The 14,768-nt window shown below is 65.8% G+C and overlaps 3 protein-coding genes across 3 annotated transcripts; 1 reads left to right on the top strand and 2 right to left on the bottom strand.

Moving 5' to 3' along the window:
- Positions 1–6,513: 6,513 nt before the first annotated feature.
- On the bottom strand, positions 6,514–8,773 carry CHLNCDRAFT_142237 (hypothetical protein; the record flags this gene model as incomplete). Its single annotated transcript, XM_005850069.1, has 7 exons — positions 6,514–6,735; positions 6,898–7,014; positions 7,212–7,289; positions 7,418–7,486; positions 7,734–7,908; positions 8,031–8,405; positions 8,532–8,773. The coding sequence occupies 7 exons, from the start codon at positions 8,771–8,773 to the stop codon at positions 6,514–6,516; spliced, it is 1,278 nt and encodes a 425-aa protein (XP_005850131.1).
- Positions 8,774–9,669: 896 nt separating this feature from the next.
- On the bottom strand, positions 9,670–10,707 carry CHLNCDRAFT_20219 (hypothetical protein; the record flags this gene model as incomplete). The annotated part of the gene is made up of 4 exons (XM_005850068.1): positions 9,670–9,744; positions 9,878–10,096; positions 10,327–10,499; positions 10,620–10,707. 4 exons carry the CDS (start codon positions 10,705–10,707, stop codon positions 9,670–9,672), a joined length of 555 nt encoding a protein of 184 aa, XP_005850130.1.
- Positions 10,708–11,012: 305 nt separating this feature from the next.
- Positions 11,013–13,177, top strand: CHLNCDRAFT_30113 (hypothetical protein). Its single transcript, XM_005850313.1, has 7 exons — positions 11,013–11,261; positions 11,389–11,464; positions 11,619–11,717; positions 11,913–12,051; positions 12,206–12,307; positions 12,429–12,631; positions 12,850–13,177. Exons 1-7 carry the CDS (start codon positions 11,119–11,121, stop codon positions 12,976–12,978), a joined length of 891 nt encoding a protein of 296 aa, XP_005850375.1. The 5' UTR covers positions 11,013–11,118; the 3' UTR covers positions 12,979–13,177.
- Positions 13,178–14,768: the final 1,591 nt, after the last annotated feature.

Raw genomic sequence — 14,768 nt, 5'->3', positions numbered from 1 at the left:
GCATGAGCAGTGAGCAGCCCCTCCCGAAACAAAGTGAAGCGCAGGACGGGGTCCGGTGGATGGGAGGCAAGGAAGCGCGGGGGTTGCCACGTGCGCTACCGCCGCCGCCGCAGGCAGCACCCCTGCGGCGGCGGCAGCGGCAGCAAGCCGAGGACCCAACCGCCGTGCCGCCGCCGCCGCAGGCAGCAGCCCTGCGACGGCAGCGGCAGCAAGCCGTGGACCGAAACGCCGTGCCGCCGAGTCCCGTGGCTGTGGCCGTGGGCTTCTGGCAGGAAGGTACGGCCGCAGCTCGGCGGCACGGGGGCGTCGCAGCGTGCCGCCGCCGCCGCCGCGCTGCCCCCCAGGCACGGCGGCGGCAGCAGCAAGCTTGGGCCCAAACGCCGTGCCGCCGAGTCCCGTGGCTGCGGCCGTAGACTGTGGGCCGGAAACTGCAGCCGCAGCTCGGCGGCACGCGGTTCTGTTCAAGTCGCCAAGCGTGCAGCAGCGCCGAACCACGCTTCCCGGCCTCGGCGCATGCCTTCAGGGGCCCCCTATCGCTGGGCACACCCCTCCAACACTGAACATGCGCCCGGGGGGAGGGCGGCCCGGGCTGCCCAGGCCAAAGTGGGCCGCCCTCGAGCAAGAGGCGGCCGGTCTGTGTGCTGAATGAATGAATGCTGCTTGATCAGTGCAGAGAGCGTGCTTCACACATCACTTGAGCGCCTGCGCAGGTGGCTGGTGTGATGCTGGTGCTGGAGAGCGAGGAGGAGGAGAACACTGCCTGCCAGGCCGCCATCTACAACATGGCACCGCCCAACGTGGGACCCAGGGAGCTGGACAGGTGCGGCAGTGGGATGCGCTGCCGAGGGGTCACAGCATCGACCGTGTCCGCTCCTGGTCCGCCGGCACGTGCCGCACCAACCCCTGCCGTCCCATGCCCGTGCAGGCTGTTCCCCCCGGGCGCACGGATGGCAGTCAAGGAGCCCTTCTTCAAGGTGCCACATCTCCTATGCCCTGTTGTGCTGCTGCAGCTAACTCTGGGTAGCCCCATATCAACGCATCCCCTGATGCAGGTGTTCACCGACGGCACACAAGGCATCCGCGTGGACAACCCCTCGGACATCATCTTCCTGCCGCCTGAGGAGGAACACGGCGCAGCGGATGCCAGCGTCAGCGGCGGCGGCTCGGCAGCTGGGCGCCTGCCCGAGCCGGATGTCGGAGCCAGCAGCGACCCGAAGCGCCTGCGGCGGCACGGCAACGAGCTGTATGGGTGCACTGCTGCAGCCGGGGGGGAGGTGGATGGGCGCTGCCCTGCTGGCAGCTGATGATAAGGCCTCGGCCCAGAATCTGCCTTTTGAGGACTTCAGGCTACCCATGCTGCTCTGCATCACCCCGCAGGCGGAAGGACTATGTGGGTGCTCTGCGCTGCTACCAGCGTTGCCTGGAGCTGGCGCCTGGCGACGTGCTGGCCCTCACCAACAGCGCAGCGGCGTACCTGGAGCTGAGGCAGTGGGAGCAGGTGGGGCGGCTGTGGAGTGCTGGCCAAGCACACTGGCAGCAGCCACTGATCGCTGCATCCCTTGTTCCCCCTCCAGGCCTACCTGGCTGCCCGCCAAGCCCAGGAGCTGGATCCCGCCAACACCAAAGCCCGCTTTCGCCGCGCTCGGGCCCTGTTGCGCCTGCGCTGCTACGGCCCGGCCTTGGAGCACCTCTCGGAGCTGCGCAAGCAGGTGGGTAGGGTGCCTCTGATTGGTGGCCACACATGTCCCTGCCCGCCAGTGGGGGGGGGTGGCGCCAGCACTTGTCTCATGCGCGATGTGAAGTACCGCACGGAGCAGGTGGATGTGCTGGCGCCACCCCCTACTGCTGGCCGCCCATCTGCTGGATCTCTGCCTGCCTGCCTGCCTGCCCGTGTGCCTTCAGAATCCACAGGACAAGTCTGTGCCCAAGCTGCTGCACACTGAGGAGCTGGCACAGCAGAGCCAGGGGCGATATGCCCTGGCCACCATCTACTCCAAGCCGGCGGCCAGCCAAGACCTGCTGGCTGACTGGGTGGGACCGCTGGAAGTGTTTGCATCCCCCATTGCAGGTGTGCACCTCAGCACCGCTTGTGGGCTTGTGAGCGCCTGGTGCTGAACACACCGATAAAAAAGTGGGAGCATGTTTGCTTGACAGCTGCAGCTAGGGCCATCGCCTGCTGACTCCGCCACTCCTGCCTTCGGCCCAACCTGCAGGTCGTGGGCTGCGCACCACCAAGGCTGTCAAGGCGGGCGAGCTTCTGCTGGTTGAGCACGCTCTGGCATCTGCACAAGTGAGACGGATTCATGTGAAGGGTGGAGAGATGCACAGCAAGGAGACCAGGAGGCACCTTCTTAGTCTTGCCTGTTGCATGCTGGTAGTGTGCCCATCTTCCACCGTGGACACACACGATTCCCACCAAGCTTAACCATGACTGCAGGCACCGCTGGGATCAGTGGAGCTGCACCTGGACTCTTCCAGCATGCGCATGGTGAGCTGCTGTGCGCCATCTGTCTGGCTCCGACTCCTCCAACCGACGCCATGGGGCCGCTGTCGGCATCCTGACGCGCAGAACACCGGCAGCCAGCAGCGGCTGGCAGGCGAGATCCTCAACCTGTGTGCTGCGTCTGCTCTGGACCGGCAACGTGTGCTGGCTCTCAGTGATGGCACCTCTGAAGGCGCAGAGGATCCAACCGCCAGTGCCTCAGCCCTGGTGCCCTTCCAGACAGGTGGGCTCGGCACAGGTCCCTGCCCTTGTCTGGCCGCTCCCTACCTGAACAGCCATGCTGTTCTACTGTTCAAACAGCTACCTTTTTCTGCTTTGAGCCAGATATCTGCTGTGCCAACCTGGCCCTGCTGCAGAGGAGGAGCTGTGGAACGCTCTGCAGGCTGCCCAGGCGGATGCCGCGGCCACTCCTGGCCCGGATCTGCAGCGCGTGCAGGGTGTCGTGCGCACCAATGCATGGGGAAGTGGTGGGGGCAGGGAGAGCCACGACCCTGCCCTGATACCCAACCAGGCCGGGGGCGAGGACAGCGCAGTGTGGGCGCTGTTGTGCCTGGCCAACCACTCGTGCACCCCCAACGCCCATGGCTTGTTCCTGGGTCCCACGGCGCTACTGCGGGCTTCACAGGACATAGCCGCAGGCGAGTGTGGGACTCAGGGAGCGGGGTGCCCTTATGACGTGCGATTCCAGCGTTGCAACGGCTTAGCCGCTGCCAAGATTGATCGCTCGTCTCTTTCCTGCCGTGCATTCATTCATTCATTCAGCACACAGACCGGCCGCCTCTTGCTCGAGGGCGGCCCACTTTGGCCTGGGCAGCCCGGGCCGCCCTCCCCCCCGGGCGCATGTTCGGTGTTGGAGGGGTGTGCCCAGCGATAGGGGGCCCCTGAAGGCATGCGCCGAGGCCGGGAAGCGTGGTTCGGCGCTGCTGCACGCTTGGCGATTTGAACAGAACCACGTGCCGCCGAGCTGCGGCCGCAGTTTCCGGCCCACGGTCTACGGTCGCAGCCACGGGACTCGGCGGCACGGCGTTTGGGCCCAAGCTTGCTGCCGCCGCCGCCGTGCCCGGGGGGCAGCGCGGCGGCGGCGGGGGCACGCTGCGACGCCCCCGTGCTGCCGAGTTGCGGCCGTAGTTTCCTGCCAGAAGCCCACGGCCACAGCACGGGACTCGGGGCACGGCGTTTCGGTCCACGGCTTGCTGCCGCCGCCGTCGCAGGGGTGCTGCCTGCGGCGGCGGCGGCACGGCGTTTGGGTCCTCGGCTTGCTGCCGCTGCCGCCGCCGCAGGGGTGCTGCCTGCGGCGGCGGCGGCAGCGCACGTGGCAACCCCCCGCGTTTCCTTGCCTCCCATCCACCGGACCCCGTCCTGCGCTTCACTTTGTTTAGGGAGGGGCTGCTCACTGCTCATTGCTCATTGCTCATCGCACACTGCTCAACGCTCATTGCCCTATATCCCACCCAGCCGCAGGACTCTACTGCCGCCCGCGCCCCGCCCCATCTGGCCGCTTGCGCGCCCCATCCCCCCTCGATGGGGCCCGCCCACACCGGGGCCTCCCCCCTCCCGACCACTGCTTTCTCAACGGCCCCGAGCCGGGGCTGCCCTCATTGCATACATAGTGCGCCTTTCCCTGCTTTTCTAGTGACCTAGCGTTCCGCACTGCCGTTTGGCCAGCCCATGCTCCCGTACCGTTGCGTTTCTCCCCAATGCGCCATGCCACTTTGCCAGTCATACACACGTTTCGATGCGTGCCCTGTCAGCTGCTTGCGTTGCATGTCGCCTTGCTCCACCCCTGTTTTATTGCTTTCTCTGCTTTCGCCCGGTTCCCGTCCCGTTTCGGCGGGGAGTCTATGTTGCAAGCTAGTTCTTGCTTTACCAGACTTTAAGCCCACACAAGCAAGCAAGCGTGCAGGCGAGGAGGTGACCATGGCATACAATGAGGACGTTGTCTGCCAAGGAGTGCAGCTGCGGCAGAAGCGCCTGCTGGGCTGGGGCTTCGAGTGCCGTTGCCAGCGCTGCGTGGCGGAAGGGGAACTGCCAGACGGCATTCTGGAGAGGATGTATGAGGTGAGCTGTTCATGAGAGGGCAGGTGGGGGGCGGGGAGTGCGCGTCAGCCTGGCTGACTCTGCTGGGACCATTCCCATTCTCGGATGTGGCGCCGTACCAGCAGCCAGCAGCTCCTGAGGCTGGTCTGTCCTTTACTGCAGATCAACAAGGCCCTGAGTGGTGACCAGCTGGCCCCTGGCCGCCTGCGCCAGCGATACCGGTGAGAGACCTCCTGCCTATGCACGTCGCGCCCACTCAAGCCAGCTCAGATCCTGCCCCGGCCTGCTGCTGGTTGGGCTCAAAGTGCTGCTGACTCCACTTCCCTCCATTTTCCTTGTGCTGTGCAGGGCGCTGAATGGGATGCCACCCGCCCGCGCAGCCCAGGCCGCGCTGCGGCTGCTGGCTGAGGTGCAGGAGCTTCTTGGGGCTGACGAGGCCTCGCTGAGATCTGCGGTGAAGACCGCTGCGAGTAGCGGTGGCGAGGATGAGAATCAGAACCCTCTGGTCAACTGGGGCCTGGCATCTGTGCTGGAAGCCTACCGACTGGGAACCGCCTGCGCTCAAGCCGCGGGCGACATTGCGAGCACTATGCAGGCACGTGATGCACAGCCAGGGGCATGAGCAAGAGGAGCCGGCGCTCGACCCTGGAATCGTGATTGAACCTGCTGCCTGCCTTGTGCATTTGATGCAGCTTCAGCACAAGAGCCTGCGTGCTATTACTGCCACCCGACCAGGCGGCACGGAGCATGTCACCATCGCAATCATCCATGCCGTGGACACTGCTGGAGCCAGGCAAGCTTGCTGCTGCCAGGTGCAACTCAGCACGACCTCTTCCATCACTTGATTTAAAGCATGCACTGTTTGCAGGAGGCTGTCGGCTGTGGCTGGCGCTCGAGGGCGCAGGGATTCTCCAGCAAAGCAGGCACTGACCGGTGCTTTGCGCGCCATCAAGACACGCTATGGGCGCGAGGCAAGTCCAGCTGTCAATGCCAGCCAGTGACAGATGAGCTCCACGGGTGCCCCGCACTGACAATGCTGCCACTCATTGAGGCTTTGCTCCTTTCCACCTGCAGCTGCCGGATGCAGTGGCCATCAAGTTGGGTGACCGCATCGTGGAGTCTAGCGTTGGCGGCTGAGGATGGCGTGGACGGCACCAGTCCTGCAGCTGTTGCACCAGCCATTGCCAAGCTGTCTGTGCTGTGTATGCTTTGATTTTGAGGGTGATGCTCTGCAGTAGTGTCTACAGTAGTGTACTAGGTTCTTGCAAGCGATACATGTACATGGCAGGCACAGAAACAAACACAACAGCCCCAAGACACACGCAGGGTCGACAAACCCAGGTGGTGGTGGCAGCAGTGGTGGTGGCAGCAGGGAGGGGTCATCTAGCAATACAGGTCTGATCTTGAGGCTGTAAGCAACAAGCGGGGCGCGTGAAGTGCAGGGGACCAACACAACGACAAGGCGTGAATAAGCCAAAGCAGCAGAGGACAGGTGCAGACAGTGGCGATGCTGCTCATGCGGTGGGAGGCTAGCTGGGGCAGAAACTGTAACAACAAACGGAACGTGTCAACCGAGCTAGCGAGCAATATGTACACTCCCGCGACATCCCCTGCTGATTGATTGAAAAGAATGTGGCGCATGAATGATGCATGAATACTGCGCATGGAATTATGCATGCGCAGGTGATAGCGGTCGTGTGTGAGGCCAGCACCCCGCCCCAAGGTGGGCAAGGTGGGCGTGGCCCATGGGCTGCGATAAGCAAAAGCATGGCAAAACTTTCCCTGCAGAGAAAAACGCTAGAGAGGCAGGGCGCACTTGTTTGTTGGGTTCCTGGCTAGTGGGTGATGCATTTACGTCGTTGGCATCTCAAGTCGGTTGGCGGTTGGTTGGCAGAGATCTGGGGTTGAGTGGCTGTTCTCCTGCGTTGGGCGGGGAAGGCTCCAGCCCGCCAGCCCCGCCGGCGCCGCCTGCCTCAGTACGTGCCGTCGGAGCAGGCGTTCAGTAGGCGGCGCAGGTGCAGCATGGCCTGCTGGCGGAAGGCGGCGTCGCCGTGGAACACGCCGCTCAGCTCCGCCTCCTTGTGCGGCTCGGCCGGGTGCAGCCGCTTGCGCGGGTTGCTGCCGGCGGCGGCGGCGCGGCCGGCGTCCAGCTGCTGCCTCGCCTTGAACTCCAGCTTGAACATGGCCTGGCGGAACTGCGGAGAGAGGGGCAGGCGCGGGGCGCGGGCACGAGCGTGGAGGCCAGGCGGAGAAGCAGAGCCGATGGCCCTGCCTGGAGGCGCGCGCGCGGCAGGAGTGCGACTGGCGGTGCCTGCAGGGCGGGCGAGGCGGTGGGGAGAGGTCTGCCGGGCGGGCACCTGCTTGAAGGCGTCGTCTATGGCCCCCACATTCATGTGGGCCAGGCGGCGGAACTCTCGCTCCATCAGCGCATCGGCCGCGTCGCGCTCCTCGGCGGGGGCGCAAGAAAAGTACTCCTGCGGGAGGCGGGGGGAGGGTGCGGGGCGGGCAGGAGGCAGCGGGCTATGGGTGTGGCCTGAACACATGTATTGCCGCTGGGGTGGGCGGCGCCCAGCCGAGCTTCGGCGGCAGGACGGGAAGGCGCTGGTCGGTGGCTTGCAGGCATGCCTGGCATGGTAAGCGTGGCGCCCCACCCGCCAGCCCATGCACTCACCCGCATCTTGTCCCGCAGGTTGCGCAGCGAGCAGCGCGCGCGGTAGGGCCAGCGCCCCAGCCCGCTCTGACGGCACAGCTGCAGGAGGGAGGGGCGCGGGCCGGGGGGTGAACGATCTGCCTGCGTGCTCAGTGACTGGCATGCCTGCTCCGCCGGCCGTGCTGCTGGGCCCGGCCCTGCTGGCTGAGGCCCTGGTGCCCCCTCACCTTCTTCAGCGTGGTGACCCCCACCCCCAGCTGATCTGCAGCCTCCTTCAGGGTCATGTCAAAGTAGCCCTGCAGCAGCATGGTAAAGGTAAAGGTAAAGGTGGGGAAGAGCCTCCACAGGCTTAACTTCCCGGTTTTAACGTCTAGCTTTAGACCATTATTTGATCTGCCTGACGTGCCAAGTGCAGTACCCCCCACTATGCATGGAGCAGGGCGGGCAGGTCGGCGGCCCCACGCATTGCAGCGGGGTGGGCTGGAGAGCAGGCCAGCAAAAGGCAGCCAAGCGAGCCGTCGCCTGGCCCAGCCCAGCGCTCACGTTGTCATCCAGGAACGACACAGTCAGGCCCCCCGGCTGCGCCTCGCCCTTGTTGCCGGCGCTGCCCTCGGCTTGACTGCCTCCGCCCGACACCTCGCCCGGCCCTTCTGTCTTGTTCCTGGGCTGCGGCGCCTGGGTGCTGTCGCTGAGCTGCTGGGAGAGGCTGCGCCGGGAGCTGCAGGGCAGGGTGGGGTAAAAGGGTTGGCGCAGGTCGGGCGTGCCTGATGGCACACGCGAGGCTGGGTGGCCGGCAAAGAGCACGGTGCTCCCAGCGCCCGCACTGCACATCATCCTCACCTCAGCGTGCAGATGGCAGCTGTCTCGCTGCTGGCGGCAGATGAGGGGCGACATGGTGTTGTGCCCGCCCCGCCGCCAGGTTGCGGCTGTGCGCCGGCAGCAGCCGCGGCGACAGCGGACGACGAAGCGGCGGCCTGCTGCATCGCCACGCTGCCGGTGCTGCCCGGCACCTCCTCCAGGCATGGGGAGAGCGGGTGCAGGAGGGGCACGGGCCAGGGCGAGAGGGCGGCGCCCAGGCAGGCCGCTAGGTCGAGGCGCGGCGTGCCGTGCAGCTGCGCGCTCCTGCCCCTGGCCTGCCCCTCCACCTCCATCAGCGCATCCATGGCCTCATGATCCACCTCCACATCCACCATGTTCAAGTGGATGAAGTGGCGGCTGCAGGGGGAGGGGAGCAGGGGCAGCAGCAGATGCAGATGAGGTGTGCTGGGCCCGCAGCGCGGCGGCGGACAGGCGTGGACAAGGGGGCTGCCGGGCGGGTTTGCCTGCTGCCGCCCCCGTCACCTCATGGGGTCTGTGGCCACCAGCATGACGTGATCCAGGGACTGGCCGGAGCCGCAGCTGGCCAGGCCGCCAAAGCCGATGCCCAGGCTGGGCGTGGCGCCGGGGGACATGAGGGGCAGGGCGGGAATGGATGCGGGGGTGGTGTGCAGCGAGGCGCCCAGCTTGGCGGCCAGCGGGGTGGACGTGGCCGGCGGGGGTGGCGCGTCGGGCCAGGGCCCGCTCATCGTGTTGCGCACCAGCATGGAGGGATGCCCAGAAAGCTTGAGCGCGCCCTGCACGCAGGCAGATGGCGGCAGCAGGAGCGGGGGGCGTCAGGCGCCGCCTGCGGCAGGCCATCCAATCGCAGACTCGGATTCTCGCCGCTCAGGCGCCCTGTCCAGCCAGACCATCAGGATACAGCAGCGTAGAGCAGCAGGCAGGCCAGGCAGGCAGCTCGCCTGGGCAAAGGCCTGCTTCCTCTCTGGGTGATCACACTCGATGGCTCGGAACATGCTGCCTCCTGCAGGCATAGGGGGAGCTCATTATATCCTTGCAGGCGCTCCGAACGCATTCAGAGGCACGCAAGGCTGCGGCAGCAGCGGCAGCAGTGCCCGGCACGGGGCCCAGGGGTGCCCCCTCCGCTGGCTGGCCCAGCTGCGGCCCACAAGGGGCCAGAGCAGGGCTGCGGTGGACATGCGGGCACGCAGGCTGGCTTGCAGGCACCCGTGAGCGTGCACCGCTGCTTCCCGCCCAAGGCCGCCGAACATGCAAAACTTCCGCAGCGCGGGGATGCCCCGCTCTGGCAGCCAGTGCAATCCCGACTCGCCTCCTGAGTACAGCAGGCAGCCAGGGAGGTGCCCGAGAGGCTCGGGCACGCTGCAGGAGAGCAGCGGCCTGTGCAGGGAGGCACGGCGGAGGCTTGCAGACGGTGGCAGCGGCCGTGCAGATTACCTCGGGTGGTGGATGGATTCAAGGATTGGGACGGCGGTTGCCGGCGGAGAGGCTGACCGAGCATGATATGCTGTCGCCTCGTTGACTGTTGACCGGCCTCTGCCCTCACTCCTCGCCCCACGGTCTCTGCAATGCCACAAATTTACACCGAAGAACCATTTGCGGGGCGAATGGCATGGGTTTGTGCACCATCAGCCGACCCCAACATTCATGCGCCCGCCGCCCCCGCCCCTGCCGCTCGCCGATTCTGCACGTCCCAATTGTACACGCGGGCCATCGAGACCTGCAGCAGGAGCGCGGGATGCATGCTGATGGCGTGAGCACAGCTCGACCGGTGGCTCCGATGCAAGCGCGCCGCAGGCATCGATGCGGCGCCGTCGCCCCAGCACCCCACCAGCAGCGGCGCGTCGCCGTACCTCTGTGGTGGTCAGCTGGTCCTTGATGTACTCGTGCTCCCACTGCACCACCTCCAGCTGCTGCTTGCACCCCGCCAGCTGGCGCTCCAGCAGCGCCTGCGCCTCCTCCAGCGGGTACTCCAGCATCACGCCCGCCCCCAGCCACAGGTTGACCGACGACACGTCGGCCACCCGCGCCCGTGCAAACACCTGGTCAGACAGGCTGAAGTCCAGCACCGTCTGCGGGGGTGGGTGTTTTTGGCAGGGCGCGGGTTAGCGGGAAGAATCAATCGGCTGGTGCCACAACAGCTGGCAGCTGATATGGGAGCCGCAAGAGGCCTGTGGGGAGAACGCCCTGAGCGCGGTCGCGCGACACGTGTGCGGAAGTGGGTCGCGGCCTGCTGGTCGCTCTCCCAGGCCTCTCAACAGCAAGAAAAACACGCCCAGCTCCCTGCAGCCTGCCCACGCACCGACTCCGCCGCCTCTTGCCGGTCCAGCAGCAGGTTGACGGCAGCCAGGCACTTTTGTATCTCGGGCTGCTTGAAGGCCAGCCGCCGCTTGCGCTGCACAATCTCGGCCTCGATGTACTTGTACTTCTGGTGGCTGGCCCGCAGCTCCGTGATCACCTCCTCCGCCTTGCGCCCTGCATGGGGCCGCAAGCATTCAGAGGTGGCCGGGCAGCGCAAAGTGGACAGGCGGCAGGCGGGCGGCGGCGGACAGCCGGCGTCAAGCCACCAAGCAGGGCTGCAGCCCTTGATCGCACCTTGCATGTACGCTTTGACGTCCTCCATGAACGCTGCGGCCGGCACAAGCTCGGGCAGGTTGGACAGGGGCTTCTCCTCATCCGCCATGGCCGCTGCTGCTGTTGCTACTGCTTCTGGGGTTCGTCAAGGTGATGGAAAGATACAGGGTTGATGCAGGCGGTCGTGCAGGGGTGTTCAGAGGCGGTAAGCTTGGTGATGCGAAACGGCAGGAAGTGAGAGCTCCGCTGGAGGGCAGCGGGGAATTGGATCTGAGTTGGTTTGTCGCCAATTGATCTGTAACACGCTCCAGAGGGCGCCAGGCTGCCTTATATCGCACGCCGTGCATTTCACGGCTGGGCCGCCTTTTTGCTGCTCCATCGCCATCTCCTCATCTTGCATCAGCATCGTTGTTTGTACACAATCGCCGGGTGCCAAGAACTCCACTGTCCCAGTAGTGCTGCCAGACCCCCCCCACCCAGTAACTTCTCGGCCCAGCCTTGGCCCCTGCACCACAGCGCGATGTCAGTCATGGCAGTTCGTGTGCCCGCGGCAGTGGCCAGCCGCGCGGTGGCCGCCACTAGCAAGCCCGTCCATCGGGCGGCGGCGGCAAGTCTCCAACCCGCCTTCCGCCGTGGTGCCCTGCGCGCGGCTGCGGCCCCCAGGTGCGCAGCCCTGGCAGCGCAGCACAGACCAGGATTATGCAGATGTGCTGGGCTGCTCATTGCCCAGGCGCCGCAGTGTTGCGCCTCTTTACTGATGCCAGCCAAGAGTGCCACTTGGGCACTGCAGGCCCCTGCGGCAGCGCAACGCCGGGCTTATTGTGCATGCCAACTGGGGCGCCCCCGTGGAGTTCGCTGCTGGCAAGGTATCCTATGGAGCAGCAGCCGCAGTGCATTCCCTTTGTTGGCGCCGCTTGCTCGCAGTGCCAGGCAACTGCCTGCCTTGCTGCGCTGCTCCCCGCTCCATGGCTGGTGCACCCCTGCCCCTGCCCACCTGTCTGCCTGCCTGCCGCTGCGCAGGTGCTGGTGAATGAGAAGGAGGCGGAGAAGCTGCAGCGGCTCAAGGTGCAGATTGGCGGCTCCGCCTCTGCCTACACCAAGGCCGGGCAGTTCATCCAGGTGGGTGGGCGGTGTGTGTTTGGGGGGGGGGGTTGCTGGGCGTGCAGGCTGTCTTGCCCTGCAACCTGCGTCCTTGGTGGGAATGCCCGCCTGCTCCTGTTTGCTGCCATGGCAGGCTGCTGCTCGCCTGACTACATCCCTGCCTCCCCGCCTGCCTCCCTGGCTCCCCACCGGGCTCACCGCGCCCCCCTGCAGGCCAAGTTTGGGGAGGAGGGCAAGGCCGGCTTCTTTGCGATCGCCTCTGCGCCAGGCGCGGACAAGGAGAATGGCGTGGTGGAGCTGCTGGTGAAGGACCAGGGGGGCACCGCGGAGCAGCTGTGCGCGGCGGAGGCAGGTGCGGCGGGCAGCGGGCCGGCCAGGGCGCGGCCCGTGATCGCCCGCCAGCACGCATGCCGCTGCATGCCGGGCGATGCCTGTGTGTGGGCCGGCCCTATCCCACCCTGCCGCCTGATGCCAGGTGCCGGCGCCTTGCATCTCGGCGTGTGCAGGCACCTCCCTGCTCGTGTCTGCGCCCATGGGCAAGGGCTTCCCCGTCGACACCATCCCGCCCCAGCAGTTCCCTACCGTCCTCATCTTCGCCACCGGCTCAGGTGCGCCCGCCCGCACCGCCCTGCACGCTTCTGCCTGCTGTGGAGACCTGCCTGCTGCGGGGGGCACACCTATGCCTGCTCACGCCTCCTCTGCCGCCCTCCCGGCCCCGCCCCTGCGCAGGCATCTCCCCCATCAAGGCGCTGATCGAAAGCGGCGCGCTGCAGGCCGCGGAGCGCAAGGATGTACGGCTGTACTACGGCGTGCGGTCGCAGGAGCACCTGGCCTTTGCCGCTGACATCCCGCGGTGGGAGGCGGCGGGGGTCAAGGTGGTGCCGGTGCTGTCAGAGACGGGGGCGGGGTATGTGCAGGACGCGTTTGCCAAGGTGAGGGCAGGCTGCCGCTTGGGCTTGTGCGGTGCTGGCGCTGGTTCGGCCATGGCAGCCCACATGCACTCAACAGCGGTGGCAGGGGTTACCACAGCGGGGCAAGCACAGCTGGGGAAGGCGCTGGCCATGCGGCTGCACGCTCGTGCTTCCTTGTGCCAGCCATGTACTGCCCACCTGGCCCGCCGACCTGCCAACTGCTGGCTGCTTGGCTGCAGGAGGACGGCATCGCCGACTGGTCTGGCGTTGCTGCTGTGCTGTGCGGCCAGAAAGACATGGCCACTGCGGTCACTGAGCTGCTGACCGGCAAGGGCGTGGCTAAGGAGTACATCCTTACCAACTTCTGAGGCGCACCAAGCGTCAGCTGGCGCGGTCCTGGCGTCAGCTGGCATCTCTCGCTTCACATTTCCTGCTGTCCCGGTTTCTTGCTGCCTCCGATCATCCGACACTGCATTTAATTGCATTCACCCGGTGTGGGCCAGTCTGAACCATCCGCTCCATCTGCTCCTCTACATGTTCGCCTGATGTGTGCAAGCAACAATGTGGACAGGCTTCAGTGCCTGGGAGGGATGGCTCAGCTGGACGACAGGTTTTTAGTCACCCCTATGATTTCTGAACAAGGTGCAGTGTGGAGCCGCTCTGGATGTCGTGGTGTGCCAGGGTACGGTCGCTCTGCAGCTCCTTGCCAGCACACTTCAGGCGGTGGTGCTGAACTGGGATGCCCGCGGGCACTTGAACCTGGCAGCGCGTAGCGCGTTGGGTGAGACCCCAGCATTAGTCAAGCAGCATGCTGGACCCTAGAGAATCCCTTATCCCGACAGCAAGCAGGCTGGCATAACAATTTTAATTGTACCCACCAGTTCCTTGATCCAGCACTGGACCGCTTTTGCTGGCGCGCACGCGCCGACCAACTCATGCACCTGCCTGCGGCTCCTCCTGTGCCTGCCTTATCGCCCCCCTTGGGTGCAGCGCTCATACAGACCTCCATGATACACTGTACGTAATTGGCTGCAGTTCAGGTGGGTACAGATGAGAGGAAGAGGAGACCGGTCTCCCTCTCCCACCTGGTACCAGCGGGTGGGCGGGTGGGCGGCCAGAGGTACTGGCTGCAGAGCGGCACCCCAGCTGACGTTATGCCGGCACCCTAGCTGACAATATGACAATATCTGTTCGCATGTGAGTGTGTAGACCCCGCACTGGGGCTCTGCATCGCGTGGCGACCATGCTACCGAGGGGTTTCCCCGTACCTGAGCAGCAAGCACTTCTCATCCATGATAGATTTCACACAGTAATGCCCTGCAGGTCAGCTCGCCATCCGGCACAAACAGATGCTGCTCAAGGGTGGCAGGCAGCACCCCTCCAGGGCCGATGCTGGTAGATGATCCATGCCTCATTAAAGAAGAAATGCATCAACGCAAGGAATTCTCCTTGCGCATGTCCTGCCTGCCGTACGCAAAGCTGAACAGCTGGCAACATTGCCAGGGCGCGGGCCGGCGCGGAATCCCGTTGTTTGTGCACACACCCTGATGATTCGCGAAGCGGCTCTGCTGCTGCTGCTGGCATGGTGTGGCAACGCAGGTGGGCAAGTCCTTGTGTGTGCTGATGGGTCTGTAGCCAGCCCACACGCTGCTCCGCGCCCTACAACCAACGTGACCTGATCACAGTGGCAAAGCCTCGATTCAATTGCAGGGGGGGTGCTGCCGCCGCCGCCGCCGGCACCTCGCCCCAAGCCGCCGCGTCCCAAGGCGCAGCCTCCGCAGCGACGCCCCTCGCGCCCTAAACCTCCCTGGCCGCCTCCCCCTCGGCCCCCGCGGCCGCCCAGTCCGCCTCCGCCGCCCCCAAGGTGGCCCCCACCCGCTCTGCGGCAAGCTGCATGCATGTGCCTTACTGGCGGGCACGAACAGAACGCTGCCCTTCCCCCCATGTGCAGCTGCCAGCCCGGATCCTTCATTGCCCCAGATGGCTACTTCACCACTGTCAACTCTCTGCCCGAGATGGCCGTGCGCTGTACCAGCTGCGGTGCCTGCAAGGTCAGCACCCGAGACATCCGGCTGGGGAGGCAAGCCCAGCTCGAAGGTAGGTTTGGTGGCGGCAGTACTAGGCGTTGACCCAACACTCCCCCTTTGGCCTGCCCCTT

The sequence above is a fragment of the Chlorella variabilis genome (assembly GCF_000147415.1).
Source record: "Chlorella variabilis unplaced genomic scaffold CHLNCscaffold_4, whole genome shotgun sequence".
Classification (NCBI taxonomy): domain Eukaryota; kingdom Viridiplantae; phylum Chlorophyta; class Trebouxiophyceae; order Chlorellales; family Chlorellaceae; genus Chlorella; species Chlorella variabilis.
Note: the sequence above shows the minus strand (reverse complement) of the source record. Positions and strands in the feature narration are given on the sequence as shown.

Excerpts from the sequence above, each read along its gene's own strand:
- CHLNCDRAFT_30113 (XM_005850313.1), top strand. The coding sequence starts at position 11,119 with ATGTCAGTCATGGCAGTTCGTGTGCCCGCGGCAGTGGCCAGCCGCGCG. Across the intron at positions 11,262-11,388 it reads CGCGCGGCTGCGGCCCCCAG|GCCCCTGCGGCAGCGCAACG; the intron begins GTGCGCAGCCCT and ends TGGGCACTGCAG. Across the intron at positions 11,718-11,912 it reads AGGCCGGGCAGTTCATCCAG|GCCAAGTTTGGGGAGGAGGG; the intron begins GTGGGTGGGCGG and ends GCCCCCCTGCAG.